Below are 15,251 nucleotides of genomic sequence, written 5' to 3'. Positions count from 1 at the left end.
GTGGACAGTATCATTTAAACTCATATAGATATAAGCACAAATGGTGTTTGAACCCATAGTTTTAGTAATTGTATTATTACAAGGGTGTTGGTAACTTCAATAATTGATTCCTTGAGCAGGGTTGCCTGATACCTGAAGATTTTTAAATGCTGAATATCTTCTGTTTAGTTTTACAGTGTGACAGTTTTGCTTTTCTTTGAAATATTTCCTATAGTCCCTTTTGTAGTCTTCCATGGGTGAATGTATAGGCTATTGCCATGTCAGCTTTTGACTGCCCTACATTCTTTTTATTTACCCTGCTCAGGGCGCCTGGATGTAAGAAAAAAAAATCTACATCATAATAACGGTACATGTGATATACTTGGAAAATTACTAACTCTCTGGTTTCAAAAGACATGCAAAGAAACTCGAACCCTATCAGCTGGTCAACAAAATTAGCCAACAAGTTTAAACTGGGTTTAAAGTGCAATTTAGTCTCCACACTCCAACACAGTAGGAGGCAGTAACGGACCAGTTTGTGTGATAACCATCTTCAATGAGGAAGTAGAAGAAGTAGACACTGTGCACGTGTGCAATCATGGCTGAAGCGCTCTTTCGTAAACACACGCTTTAACACACTTTAAAATATGCATTAGAAACCGTATTGCAGAACGAAGTATTGCCTTTAAGCACGGTAAGACAATCCTAGCTAAACTATATTCACCGATAGGTAATATAATCGGCAAATATAAAGTATTAATTTCGTTATCAGTATGTTTGTGGTATTAAGCTGCTCGTGTCTATCTTTAGCGTTACTTCCAGCCTGTCTGTTTTAAGGTACAGTAACGTTAAGTTAGATATAGTGTAAGTTCTGTGAATTTGTTGAACGTGATTTTAGCTGCAAGTACTATGCACTCTGAACACACAACGCATCAAGCCTCTTAAGTGGATAGGCTACAGCAGCAGAATATATGTCTACAAATAAAGGTTTCTTTTTATATATATAAAGTAGTGAATGTACAGTTGTCCAGTAGCTGCTATTGTAATGTCATATTGTTACGTTCCCCAATGTTATAATTTGGGCAGCTGGATCTCTTAACAGATTGTTGTGGTAATTGGGACCCACGGTTGCGTGTCGGATCGGGTCTATGCCGGTGCAGTAGTGCCGTAGCTAGCATTGTCGGGATGGGGTCGTCCGTGTGTGATCGCGCAATCTCGACCCTCCGTTAAGTTGGGACAGTTCATAGCTCAAATACTCCGAAGTGTCCTCCGACTCAAATGTCTCCGAGAGCTGGCCTGTAGAGTGAAATCTAGCATCGGCTTTGCATCATATTGACAGGTGTGCTGATCTAATAGAGGAGGTCGTAGCGGTATGATTGAGTACACACACGGGATACACATGGAGATGGGGGTCAAGTAATAAAAAAAAATGCCCTTTAATCCCCTTCTGTGTTTTGTGTTAAAGAATGTCAGACAAAGAAGAGGAGGTTACCAAGCTGGAGGTGGGAGAGGACATGGTGAATGACTCCTCCGGAGAGATGGGGGAAGGAGTGACTGAAGAACTCCAGGATGGAGGGAGTGAAGACGGTGTAGAGGCTGAGGAGGAAAACGATGAGGAGAAGTCCACGAAAAAGAAGACTACCCCTGGGATCGTGTATTTGGGCCACATTCCTCCGCGGCTGAGGCCCAAGCACATGCGGAACATGCTCAGTTGCTATGGGGAGATCGGGAGGATATTCCTGCAGCCTGAGGGTAAGCCGTTAAGAGCCATACACCAGGGGTTCCCAAACTGATGCAACACCAAATATAGGGGACCCCAACAACACCCCACCCACCCACACACATGCTTCATGCCTTACCACACCCTGTAGCCATGACTATATTGCTGATATATCTCTCATGCATCATTGCTTTATTATAGTTGGGTTCTTGTGATATTCAACGTGCAAGATTTACAGACAACCTTCCTCAAAAAGGGGACCCCATGCCTTACACTGATAATGTGTCCAACCGTTTTGTTTAAAACAGGAGGGCCGTAGCAAAAACAACTCGAGTCAGACTTGAAGCTGTTGTGTATAATTGCATTAAACTTTATTTATTTATTTATTTTTACAAGACTATACTTCGGCCCTGATTTAAACGCAGAGGTAACTGTTGGCTGTTAATGCTTGCTGTAACGGCTCTCTCTCAGACCACTCGATAAAGAGGAAGAAGAAGAAGACGGGCAGCAAGGCACGCAGCTTCACGGAAGGCTGGGTCGAGTTCCGAGACAAGCGATTGGCCAAGAAAGTGGCTGCCAGCCTTCACAACACGCCCATGGGCGCCCGCAAGAGAAACCATTTCAGCGATGACCTCTGGTGCATCAAGGTACAGGAGCTTTCTTTGTCTTTTTAACCTGCTTTCAAATATCCATTTATTTCAGTGGAAACTCTGCATACACTGTTCTTTTAAAGCAGTGAATACGTACATGGGGATGAATTAAATCATATCAAACAACAAAGTAAAAACTATTTAAACTTTATCATCTTCATTTCGGTAATTGGAAATTCGATTAAACCGAAAAGTGCAGACCCTGCCTTCTGGTCCTCTTGTTTGCCTCAAGGTGCACCAGGCAAGATCAATTGAGCACAGAAAAGTAGTATCAGAAACCGTCACGCATTTGACCGAGGTCTGCTCTGTAGTACCTGCACAGGTTTCACTGGTGTCACCTGAGCGAGCGGCTGGCCTATGAGCAGACAGTGCGGCAGCAGCGAATGAGGACCGAGATCTCCCAGGCCAAGCGCGAGACCAACTTCTACCTGGCCAACGTAGAGAAGAGCCAGAACCTGGACAAGCTGAGGAAGAAGAGGCAGAGGAAGGGCGAGGCTGTGGAGGAGAAGACCTGGGACTTCACGCAGCGACGTACCGAGGACGAGATCCGCCAGAGGCGCCTCGGCAAACACACTCTGTCCAACAAGAACCTGAGGAAAGCCCAGGACAAGGCCCGGCTCATCCAGGAGAAGTCCCAGTCCAACGTCTCCCTGCTGGCCAAGATCTTCAACAGCTCAGCGCCCAAAGACTGACTTTCTGAACTTTTCAGTTCATAAAATATTTACATTTGTTTTCCTTTTTTTGAAATACAGACAGTGTATGAACTTCTGTTATCGTAGGCTGTGTTGGGTTTTACTGATAAAGACTTATCAAAACCATGCCTTACTAAAACTGAATCGGATAAATAGTGTTTCATAATTTTTGCATATGATTACACTAAGGTTTGCTTTTCTACAAGAGTAGAAAAGGTCTGATCTTGTGGATTACTATCCTCAAATGGATGCAGTCATCATCATGCTCTTTATACTTAATGTATCAGTGATGAAATGGTAAACATTCCTTAATACAGCCTCATTTGGATCTGTTCTGTTTGATATACTGTAATGGGAAAGGAAACAAAATTTCACAAATTGTAATATTTATTACTTTTTAAGGTTTTATCTTTCAAATGTCTAAGCATTTATTAAAACCCCATATAAAACGCAATCACAAAGGGAAAGTAAGTATACATTGGCACTGTTTTTGGTTCATGAAATCTCAGACACTGAAATTATTCACAAGAAATATACATAACATTTTTATCGTGTTTTATGGGTTGTATGTAGTGAGTAGTATGTACAAATGTATACTAATGCAGCTGATGGTTCTTTGTAAATTGTACATGATGCCTAAAATCCAATAAAAAATATAGATTGTATGCAACAAAAACTCCCTCTGGGCTTTCTACTTTCAGATTAGTTCAGTTTTCTTTAGTCATATTGCACATTATAATCCAATTCACCTTTCCTTCAGTAGCAGACTTCAAATATTGAGTCACTCTAATGTTGCCTGTCCATCTTGAACTGACATGATATTTTGTAATATCTACACTATTAGGTAGACCTGTACATTAGCTTGTTAATGCAAATATTTAATCAGCCAATCGTGGCGACAACTAAGTAACAAAAGCTTGCAGACGTGGTCAAGAGGTTCAGCTGTTGTTCAGACCAAATGTCAAAATGAGGAAAAATGTGATCTAAGTGACATGAAATGATTGTTGATGAGTTTGAGTATCTCAGAAACTGCTGATCTCCTGGGATTTTCACGTATAACAGACTCTAGAGTTTGCAGAGAATGGTGCAAAAAACATCCAGTGAGCAGCAGTTCTGCGGGCAGAAACGTGTTGTTAATGAGAGAGGTCAGAGGAGAAGGGGCAGACTGGTCGAAAGGTGACAGTAACGCAAATAACCACGCATTACAACCGTAGAATTCACTCCGAACACACAACACGTCAAACCTCTAAGTGGATAGGCTACAGTAGCAGAATCACTTATGTCTAAGAAATAAGTCGAAAAGTGCTCGCTGAGTGTGTATATAGGCCACAGGAGCACTGCAGTTAGCGCTTCTGCTAATCCTGAAGCAGGAGAGCCTTCTTGCTTCTGTAAACCGTAGGACGCGTGGGATGTGGCCGTGTTTCTCTCCCTCTATCCCAGGAAGACGGATTTCTCCAGCCCATCCTCCGCCTGGGTGTACTCCAGGTGGGATTTGAAGTAACGACTCTCGTAGCGGGGGCTGTTTCGGACGTACTCCAGGTATTCGGGGGTCCCGGGACAGATGACGTTGTCCGCCAGCAGCACACTACCTTTCCTGAGCAGGCCACACTCCTGGACGGACAGAAGGACACAGGGCTGAGTTTAGATTGGACATGAGGTCTTGTGTGTGTAACAGACAGTGTTGGTGTCTAACTTGCAGGGTTGCCAGCTCTTTAGATGAACACTTTAGGCTCTGTCTCATGCTACCTGTACACATCTCACGAAAAAGAAAGTTGCTTCCTGATTTGATCTCAAATCTCCAGCCAGCTAACCCTGGCAACACTGAGCTTGTGACTACATGTAACGACTGTGGATACTGTACATACCTCAAGCAGTTGGGCATCAGCAAGGTAGCGGTCCTTCCAGTGGTCTATGAAAACCAAGTCAAAAGACTTCACCCCAAAGAGCTCTTTCATCTGGGGAATCAGGTCTCCAGAAGGCCCTTCAACCAGCTGAACCTGCCAACACATCAACACTGTCAATGATAGGTCAAGATCTGTGATATCAAACATATCCATTCCTTATTGCACATAAAACTCGCGGGCCGTTCTATATACCCGCGAAACATGGCATGGCAATTTGTGTTCTGGCAGTGCAGTTGCTCAAGGATGTGTCGTAGCCCTGTCACATAGGCCAAACAATAGGCTTACCAAAATAAACTGTGTGGAACATCATTAAGAAGAAAGAGAGCACTGGTGAGCTCAGTAATTGCAAATGGGCCGGCAAGCCAAGGAAGACCTCTACAGTTGACGACCAAAGAATTCCTGCAATAATTAAGAAATAATAATAATAATAATAATAATAATAATAATAATAATGCATTTTATTTGTAGTGCACTTTATTTGGAGACCAAATCTCAAAGTGCTACAGGGTAAAAACAGGGATAAAACACCCAAAGGCATGTATAAAATGTAAAAACTAAGAAAAAGCTTTGGTAAAGAGGTAGGTTTTCAGTCCTCTTTTAAAAGCATCAGTGGTCTGTGGTGCTCTCAGGTAGTCAGGGAGGGCATTCCACAGGCGGGGAGCAGCTGAGCAGAAGGCTCGGTCGCCCATGGTGCAGAGCTTGGTCTTGTGGGGACGGAGGCGGTTGGTGTTGGCAGAGCGAAGGCTTCGAGTGGAGGGTTCTGGGGTGAGGAGTTCTTTGAGATAGGGGAGGGGCATTTCCATGGATGCACTGATGGGTCAGAAGGGATATTTTGTATTCAGTCCGGGAGGTGATGGGGAGCCAGTGAAGTGAGTGGAGGATCGGTGTGATGTGGTCGTACTTACGCACTCTCATCAGGATCCTAGCAGCGCTGTTCTGGATGTATTGGAGCCTCAGGAGGCTCTTGCTAGGGATCCCGATGAGAAGTGCATTACAGTAATCCAGCCTGGAGGAGGCAAAGGCGTGGACAAGTTTTTCTGCATCTGGGAGGGTGAGTGTGGGACGGAGTTTGGCAATGTTCCTGAGGTGGAAAAAGGAGGTTTTGCACAGGTGTTTAGTGTGGGCCTCAAAGTTTAGGTGAGGGTCAATTTTCACACCCAGGTTGGTGACTATGGATGAGAGGGGAAGGTCTTGACCGGAGAAAGAGATGCTGGTTATGGAGGATGAATGGACCTGGTGGGGGGTGCCAATTAGGATGGCTTCGGTTTTGGAGCTGTTGAGTTGTAGAAAGTTTGATTTCATCCACGCCTTTATCTCCTCCAGGCAGGTAGTGAGTGTGGATGATGGAGATGGTGATGGTGGAGCTGCAGAGGGGGTGAGTCAGTCTTAAGGTACAGTTGTGTGTCATCAGCGTAGCAATGGAAGGAAATTGGCCAGACTGGAGGGAAAGGTTTATGGTTTTGGTGATCAGGGGACTTATGGCACAAATGCTTGATTTAACCAGAGCGGTGGGAACGGGGTCCAGGGCACAGGTGGAGGATTTCATCGTATTGATGGTGTCCTCAACCTCTCGCTGTGTGATGTTGGAGAAACAGCAGAGAGGCTGGGAGATCCCTGGCTGTGGGATGGCAGTGGGGGCAGGTGGAGTGGAGGGGCTGATGAGATGGGACCGGATGGTGTCGACTTTGTTTCTGAAAAAGGTAATGAAGTTATTGCACTGTTCCTCTGTGATGTCTGTGTGTGTGGGAGTTTGCGGTTTGAGTAGTTGGTTTATTGTGGAAAATAGCTGCTTGGAGTTGCCAGGGCTATTGTTAATTAAGTTGGAATAAAACTGTGACTGTGCGTCTCTGAGGGATTTCGAATAGGCCTTTTGATGGTCTTTGTAGGCCATTTTGTGGACGGTGAGGCCTGTGGCCTTGAGGCGTCGCTCAAGGACATGCCCAGTTGCCTTCATTTTTCGCATTTTTTTTTGCAGAGGAGAGGTGCTGGAGGTCCAAAATTAAAGCGTCTGTGTTAATGTTTTTGATGTTCCTGAAAGAGATTTGGCGCTTGGGCTTGGTGTGAGGGGGTGGAAATGGCAGCTCCAGTGCAATGACCCTGTGATCAGACACACCCAGGTCATACACAAGGAGATTGCTGATGGGGGCAGAGTCAGTGATGACCAGATCTAATGTGTGCCCCCTGTTGTGTGTTGGGACGTTGACATGTTGAGTGAGGTTTAGGCAGTCCAGTAATTGTAGAAAGGCATGTTCTGATGACGTTTGCGAGGTGCGGCAGAGCGTGCAGCAGAGCAGATGGAAGGAATTGAATGACCAGGCTGGGAGTAGACAAACTTTTGACGGGAGCTTCTATGCGTGTAACGAAGTCGGCGTAGAAGTCCAAGTTGTTTAATAACTGAAAGGGCTGGCTACTGTGGAGGTAGCGGTCCCAGGCAACGAGGCCTAACCGCACCGGGGACAGCTGAAAAACTGCCCAGGGAAATACCTTACAACAGCGCTGGCCGAGACATGAGCTGGAGCATGGTGGACGTTGAAGTAAACCAGGAGTGCAGGTGATCCGAATATGGATGACCGAAACGGCGGGTTAGACGGGCGGCAGCAGGTAGGAAAATCCACACAAAAAGCTCAGTGCACACAATGCTCAATAAACCACGCTTAAAAACAACTAATAATCTCTATAAAAATAAAAATAAAAATAAAAAGTCTGTAAAATCAACTATAGATAAGATAAGTCTCCCCTGCTCCAAAAAACAAAAAAAACGTTAGGCGAACCGAAGAAATATCCCCCAAACACGTCTGACAGGTGTGGATGTGTCGGTGACTACACTCCACAGGAAACATGGTAATGGGGGTATTGAAGGGCTGTTGTATGTTGTATGGCTGCCACAGGCTCACTTGCCTTCACTGATAATGTAACTGCTGATAGCAGCAGGAGAATAAAGTCATGACATAACTGTCAAAATCATCATTCCTCTTTAAAAGTTTAGAAAGGGTTGATCCAAACGACTAACAGTCCTCACACTTCAGTCTTCGTCTCTAAGTGCCTGTGTATTATCCCCAGTCCCTGTTTATCCTCCTCACCTTGTCCTGGAGGCCCGCCCAGGCGATGACCTGCTTGGCCACAGCCGCGTACGCTGGGTTGAACTCCAGCGTGATGAGCTGGCTCCCCGGGGGCAGCAGGCGCGCGATGCGGACCGTGGAGTACCCGCAGTACGTCCCCAGCTCCAGAGCAGTGCTGGGGTTCACCTCGCTCACCACGCCGTCCAGGATGGAGCCTAGAGGAACGCCCGGGAGAATGGACCCATGAAGTCTGGCTTTTTTCACCCCTGCGAGTGCTCTCAGTCCACACGCTCTCAGTCCACCCCCACCCACCCGTCCCCAGTCTGGAACTGCACTAAACCTTCAACTCTCAATGCCCCCCTAGGTCTGCAACTTTTAAACGTATGCTGTGTGCCTTTGAGCCAGGCTGACACAATAATATGAGGTGCATGGAAACTTTTATCACCTGTATTTGTATATCTTGGTCTATTCTCTGTCTATTTTAATGCATCAAACTCCATTTCCATTTTCCATTCTCTCCCTCTGCATCTATCTCTCTCTCATTTTCCCTCTCTTTCCCTCCCTCTCTGTCTCTCTCTCTCTCTCTCCTGCTGTGCACTCATGCAGTGGTTTTATTGACCTCGCAGACAGGAATCCTTCACTTCACATTTTGTGCAAGGTAGTATGATAAGACTGAAGGCCATTTACCAGAATAGAGACGGCTACAGTTGAAGGAGCTCGTTATTGACGCATCCTCCCATAAAACACTGTTTGCAAGGGAATCTGGGTAAGAGGAGAATCCTCATCTTTGAAAATGTGTAAATAAAAAAAGATGTTGAAGTACCTTTCTCATCGCCTACGTTCATGGCCCACTCCTTATGTCGGCAGAAGTGGTCGATTGCAGAGATGACGCTCTGGGGGTCTCCCCGCGTGGAATTTTTCTGCACCGCACGTAGGAGGCGCTAGACGGCATGGTGAAAAACAGACGTTGTTCAGAGCAGTGTGGTCTCACTCCAACGCCCTCACACTGTGTTAATGAACCTGAAGGTAGCAAGTATTTACAGTACTGAAGCCAGGTAGCTCATACACAAGTATTTACGGTACTGAAGAAAGGTAGTGGTAGTTTACAGTACTAGTGAGGGGGCACATACTTAGACAAATATTTACAGTACTGAAGGGAGGTTGCATATACAGTACATATGTATTTACAGTTTGTGGTCCGCCAACGCAACACATATCCCGCCAGAATCACTCCCTCCATTTTGGGAGGGGGGCGGGACCTCTGAAGCACTTGGGCCTCCCTCACATGAAAACTTTGTGTTATTCAAATCAAGCACTGGAGGTGGCTCAAAAACCAATGCTGAACTGTTGCACAGACACATGGAGATGGAGATGGAGAGAGAGGGAGAGAGGGAGAGAGGGAGAGAGGGAGAGAGGGAGAGAGGGAGAGAGGGAGAGGGAGAGGGAGAGGGAGAGGGAGAGGGAGAGGGAGAGGGAGAGGGAGAGGGAGAGGGAGAGAGAGAGAGAGAGAGAGAGAGAGAGAGGTCACCTGGGGTCGCGTGGAGCCCATGAGGGCGTCAAGCATGCGCTCCACGATGAGGTCGTGCCACAGGAGAGCCCACCAGCCATTATACTGCACAGCCGCGGGGATCAGCCAGGAGTACAGCGCATACAGGACTGCTGCTCCTCCAACACACACCCACAGGAAGTCCTGCCACATTCTGCCTGAGAGAGGGGGAGGAGTTACACCTGTGCTAACCAATCATGTGCCAGCCAGGGCATTCCAACCGCTTCACCTGCTGATCGCACTGGATAGTTCCCTCCACTGTGGTAGAAGGGGTGTTAATGTGCATACCCTAGGCCAGGGGTCGGCAACCCTGGTCCTGGAGAGCCGCAGAGTGTGCTGGCTTTCGTCTCCACCTTAAAATAAGCAACCGATTGAGACCCAAGAAACCAGGTGAGGTGAGTTAACTGTGTAATCAACTGCTTTCATTGATCCATTAATGCATTACATTACATTACATTACATTACATGTAACGTATGCCATGCCATACATGCCACGTAACAAAGAAAGCCAGCACACCCTGCGGCTCTCCAGGACCAGGGTTGCCGACCCCTGCCCTAGGCCATGGATAGTCAAATCTGGTCCCCAAATCCAACTCCACCCCAAGTTTTCTTTCCTGCCAGGTAATTAACCTAAAAGTGCTACTGATTGGCCAGACGGTATTCACACCTCAATCCCAGGTAAAGGGAGGTGGAAAACCAGCAGTTCTCGCCCTTCAAGGACTATGATTTGAGGAACATGCCCTAGGCGGTCAATGGCACATAACTGGGCACTGAGTCTAGGGGCTCACGACTGGCGACGATTTGTTTCCTTAATATATTTGTGTGGTCGACAAATTGCTTATTTACATGTAAAATGCTTTTTTTAAAAATATATATATATCTGATGTTTATTAGAAATTGCTTGCAAAAACTAATTTATATTGTTTAGTTTAATAAGAATGGAGGAGTAATATTTGGTTAGACTGTGGGGATACAGTGAAGCTAAACGAATTACGTTGAAAACACTGAAGTGTCAAGTCACCTTATTGACCTTTCCTTTGACAAATATTTTGTGGCTTTTTCAAAATCAGGATTATAATGACTAATGTGATCGCTATGGCAACTGCATGACTACATTATCCCATGCTAATTCCACCCACATGGCTATGCCATAGGGTTGCAGGCTGTAGTACCACAGGTAAATGTCCTTCCAGTTAATAAAACCACATTCATTAAAAATGAGAGAAAAGGGAAGCCTTTTGTCAGGCAGGGCTAAGCCAGATTGAACGTATGAATGCATTTCATGGCACACCCCGCCATTATTTCCATTAATTACTTTTTTTTTCTGGGTTGTTGCCGTCGACTACCTTTCTTCCTTTGTGTGGGGGGTAATGAGATGCGTGTTTAAAATCCAGCTAATGAAACACTCAAACCGCTACAGCCGAGTGCCTTATCCTGGTCTTTCTCAGCTGTTAGTCCAGTTTATACTATCCTCCCTCATTACTTAACCCCTATCACCCCCCCCCCCCTCTTCATTACCCCCCCCCCCCCCCCCCTTACTGGTCAGGCCAGGTTACAATCACACATAACAACTTTTGTATGACTACAAATAAACTCCTGAGCAAGAAGCCAGGCGCTTTGCCAATAAAGCTTTGGCAGTAAAATGGTGTGGCAGAAAGGAGGTCTGACAATGTAGAGTCAGACAGCTCTTGATCCCTGGACAAGGAGTTCAGCCAATTCAGTGTTTTTTATTTTTCTTTGTAAAGGAAAGAAAGATGTGCAGAGAGGAAATTCTTGTTCCTGTGCTTGGGTATGGTATGGCCACGGGCCCAGCGGCTACACATAAACATACATTATTAACCGTCGAACGGCTGGAGGGAGGATGGGAGAGTGGAGCAGAAACAGATCAGGGTCAAATACATTCAAATACTTCTCTACGCTTGTACTGTGCTTTACTCTTAAACTGCAAACTCCACCTTCTGGTCCCCTTGGTTGGTTCAGTTGTACCAGGCTACATGGATCGAGCACAGAAGCATATTTGAATCCAAAACTGGAATAAGCTTTCCTATTTGGTCATTTTGTCACAGTTCCCCGTTTCCTAGAGGGAGTCTGTTCAATTTTCTTGTCAAATAGCTATGCAAAGGATCCAAGGACTATAATCATGTTCAATTCTGTTGTGTTGCCGCCGCATGCCTTGTGGTATGCTGACAGGATTGCTGGATATCCACAAAGCTTGTACAGCACACCGTAGGGTGCAGAAATGCAATCTGATACATATTCACTTATTTTCTCGTCATCATATATATTTTTTTTATTCTGAATTTCTCTCCCCAGTTTTGAATTCCCAGCCATAACTGGGGCTCCCAACAATTATTTCCTTACTAGTCACCCTTTAGAAACATTTTTTTGGCTCCAAAGTCAGGAATGAAAAATCTAATAATTATCTTCAGCTACTTTAAATCCTCCAACAACTCGTACAGACAGACTCCAGATCACTGGAGCCCAACAGACCAGTGGAGTCACTATTGCATAATATGGATAATAATAATGTCATTTCGCTGACGCTTTTATACAAAATGACTTACAGTTGATTAGACTAAGCTAAAACCCTCCCTATGATCCTTTAAAGCCCTGATTTACCTAATGTGACAGTCTTAGAGAATATTGCTCCAGTGGCCCAGCCTGGCAGATCCAAGTATATGGAACTTAAACTATGCAAATAGTCTGATGCAAAGAGCTGATTCATACTCTCTTCTGGGAAATGTTTTCCTTGTAGCCTCTGCCAACATTTCCAAAATGGTTTGGTTATATTCCATACCTTTGAACGCCAATATTGAGCTGCCATGAATGTTTTGTAGTATTCCTCTGTAGGTCATGGCATATCACTATAAGACCTGTAGCACATGCATAACCTTTTAGCCCATGCAAAAGTTTTGCACATGATGCTGGTCCTAGTAAAACAGACTCTGTAAGTTGACCATTTTATGAATCTCTCTGTAGTTACTAACACATTGCACAGTTATTTGAAAAGTGTGCTGCATTGCTGTCCGACCACTAAGGCCTTGGTAATCCCCAACAGATGGGTCTATCACTCACACATTAGCTTAGCCACAGAACATATCTGACACTCGTGAATCCAGGCCTCCACACTGGCTATGAGAATACGAAGCATCTCCCAGTGTTGTCAGCGGGGGACACAGATGGGATGAAGCAATGGGCCTATTGAAGCAGCGGTATCTGTACGATGCCACAGTGGGGTTTAATTAAAGATGCTATCTCTCTACAGAGGGCAGGGAAATCCAATAACAAAGGGAAGATAAAAGCAGCTGCTGACAGACAGTGAACAGTTTATCGCATACATGCTTTCAGTCATAAAGCATACAGCATAAAGAGTATTATTGATCTCTATCAATGCCCAGGGAGTGTTTTGGTCAAGGCCCACAGGGGAAATATTAAAGATGTTGTCAATAAATTTGGATGGCATACTCAAATAAGTACATCACATTACTACATGCCTGTGTAAAACACACTGTCAATTATGTTAGCTGCTTTCATCAACAAAAACTAATAAAAAAATGTTTCATTTTGCTTTCTATATTTTTATAGTTGCGTCTTAATTCTTCACCGTAGAATGTGTTGAACTAGGAAATATTAGTTTTACTGGTTTTGGATCCTCCTTTGTGTTTACTGTGGACACACATAAACGATCTAGTAAAATACACAAGTGAGCCTTCAGACTGATGGGCTATGCACAGTTGGCTATGCATGGCAAATCTTTCTACACTGTAGTTTTTATGGCGAGTATTTTGAATTCAACCAAACAATGAAAACAGAACACACAAAGTCTGAACTATATGACCACTGCATTTAGCAAAGCGTTACAGGCTGAACAAAACATAAATTATGAAACAGGATATACAGAGCATTAACTAAAAATGTCTTACTTTTTGTTGCAGCTGTTTTCAGGCTCCGTGGTGAAATTCTTCCTTCTTTTCCCGACTCCCTGTCTTCTTTCCGTCTCAGCTTCAGCCCTCACACTCGAGCGCAGTCTCACTCCTTCTCTTCCGCCCCTTTCTCTCTCTCTCTGTCTCTCTCTATTTCACACACAAGCATATGCACATATTTTCAAACCAATTGCTGTCCTCTCATGCACACACTCTCTCTCTGTTTCTCTCTCTCGCTCACGCTCTCTCACACACAAGCACATACACACATTTTTCAAACCAATTGCTGCTCTCTCATGGACGCTCTCTCGCTCTCTCTCTCTCTCTCCCTACTGCTTTGATTTGGACTGAAAGGAATGTGTGGCTGTAGGTGAAAGTCAGATGTATGTCCACGCAGACCGCTGACACACACATACCCACATAGAGGGAAAAGAGCTAGAGCCACAGCCTGCCAGCCTGCATTTATAATCCCTCTTCAGCCAATTGTGCTATAATCCCTCGCTTTTCTCTCTCTCGTCCCTCCCTCTCTATCGCTCTCTCCCCCACACACAAGCACATACAGATTGTAAAGATAGCATCAGGAAAAACCACAAACGAACCCTTTCTTTTCTCATTCACCATTTTCCCTGATGCACATATTCAGCAGAAGCAGTACTGCTGCTGTTTGCAGTTACAGTATTGTACCACATATCAAAGTGTGGCTGACTAGGATGTGGACATCTGTTAATGTTTAATAATGACAAGCCATTGGAGTCAGTCCTAGTCTGGGGTATGAGGGCAAAATGAGGAAAAACTGTTGACTGTCATGCTCTGACATTTGTGTCATTTTAATCAATTTTATATACAGTGATTCCAAAGTGTTTCATATCTTTGTTTTCAGCACAAACTCAGCTACAATAATAAGGCAACAATAAGTAGGTCAGAATCATATGTTGGTTGTAAATTGCTCTAGAATAACACAAATTGTAAATAGTAGTTTTTACTTAATTGATTTATTAAAGCAGTCGATTACACAGTTAACTCACCTCACCTGATTTCTTCTGAATCGGTTGCTGGTATTAAGGCGAAAACAAAAAACAGCACACCCTGCGCCTCTACAGAGCCAGGGTTGCCGACCCCTGATCTATGTCTTGGGTATCAAAAGATGACAAAATATTGTAGCAAATCCAATTAAAAATATAAAATAAATCAAAAGTACAAGTGTTATCTCGAAAAAAGCTAACGCGGTTGATAACAGAGTGATGCATTTTTTTGAGTGTGTTGGCTAGGCTACTTAGTGGTTAATTGATTAGCCCCATCATTGAAACGTTTGTTATTCAAAATAATTGAATGAAAACGGGATGAGGTCAATGATTAATTTATAGAAAAGTTTTGCGCCCCACCAATTCTGAGCTCACGAGACGCCACTGTCGTATTGTGATTTACAGTTGGTGTTCTCGCACATGCCGTCGCCCCTCCCCTGCCAGATAATAATTATCACCTCATTTCAATTTGAATGAGCGGAATTCGTGCTGAGCGAAACTCACATATTAATGAGTAAAGAATTATTCGTCTAATTTAAAACGTATTTACTAATTTTACTAATTTATTAATATTATGTCAATTAATGCATCGCGAAGTCAAGATTCTAAGGTTTCTGTAAATATGTTCGTTGCATCTGTATGTTAAAATCTCACAAAGTGAATCATCCAAATAGAAAGGAGAGTTGATCTGAACTTGTTGGTGTCGACCTCAGAGGGTTAACAGATTCTCGGTCTTATGGCAGGGTTCTCTGGGCC

At 44.4% G+C, this 15,251-nt stretch overlaps 2 protein-coding genes across 7 annotated transcripts; one reads left to right on the top strand and one right to left on the bottom strand.

The window, feature by feature from the left end:
- The first annotated feature begins 514 nt into the window (after nucleotides 1-514).
- On the top strand, nucleotides 515-3,717 carry abt1 (activator of basal transcription 1). The gene is made up of 4 exons (XM_061257680.1): nucleotides 515-673; nucleotides 1,445-1,731; nucleotides 2,171-2,346; nucleotides 2,661-3,717. The coding sequence occupies exons 2-4, from the start codon at nucleotides 1,446-1,448 to the stop codon at nucleotides 3,039-3,041; spliced, it is 843 nt and encodes a 280-aa protein (XP_061113664.1). The 5' UTR covers nucleotides 515-673; nucleotide 1,445; the 3' UTR covers nucleotides 3,042-3,717.
- On the bottom strand, nucleotides 3,411-14,572 carry comta (catechol-O-methyltransferase a). 6 transcript variants are annotated; one of them, XM_061257686.1, is made up of 7 exons: nucleotides 14,499-14,572; nucleotides 13,474-13,623; nucleotides 9,533-9,708; nucleotides 8,828-8,945; nucleotides 8,026-8,219; nucleotides 4,907-5,038; nucleotides 3,411-4,652 (listed from the first exon to the last, which is right to left on the bottom strand). In XM_061257686.1, the coding sequence occupies exons 3-7, from the start codon at nucleotides 9,701-9,703 to the stop codon at nucleotides 4,473-4,475; spliced, it is 795 nt and encodes a 264-aa protein (XP_061113670.1). In that variant the 5' UTR covers nucleotides 9,704-9,708; nucleotides 13,474-13,623; nucleotides 14,499-14,572; the 3' UTR covers nucleotides 3,411-4,472. The 6 variants fall into 6 exon arrangements, with proteins under 6 accessions (XP_061113670.1, XP_061113666.1, XP_061113668.1 ...); XM_061257682.1 differs by lacking the exon at nucleotides 14,499-14,572 and adding an exon at nucleotides 14,073-14,269; XM_061257684.1 differs by lacking the exon at nucleotides 14,499-14,572 and adding an exon at nucleotides 13,890-13,999.
- Between the last annotated feature and the right edge of the window lie 679 nt (nucleotides 14,573-15,251).

The sequence above is a fragment of the Conger conger genome, chromosome 10 (assembly GCF_963514075.1).
Source record: "Conger conger chromosome 10, fConCon1.1, whole genome shotgun sequence".
NCBI lineage: Eukaryota > Metazoa > Chordata > Actinopteri > Anguilliformes > Congridae > Conger > Conger conger.
Note: the sequence above shows the minus strand (reverse complement) of the source record. Positions and strands in the feature narration are given on the sequence as shown.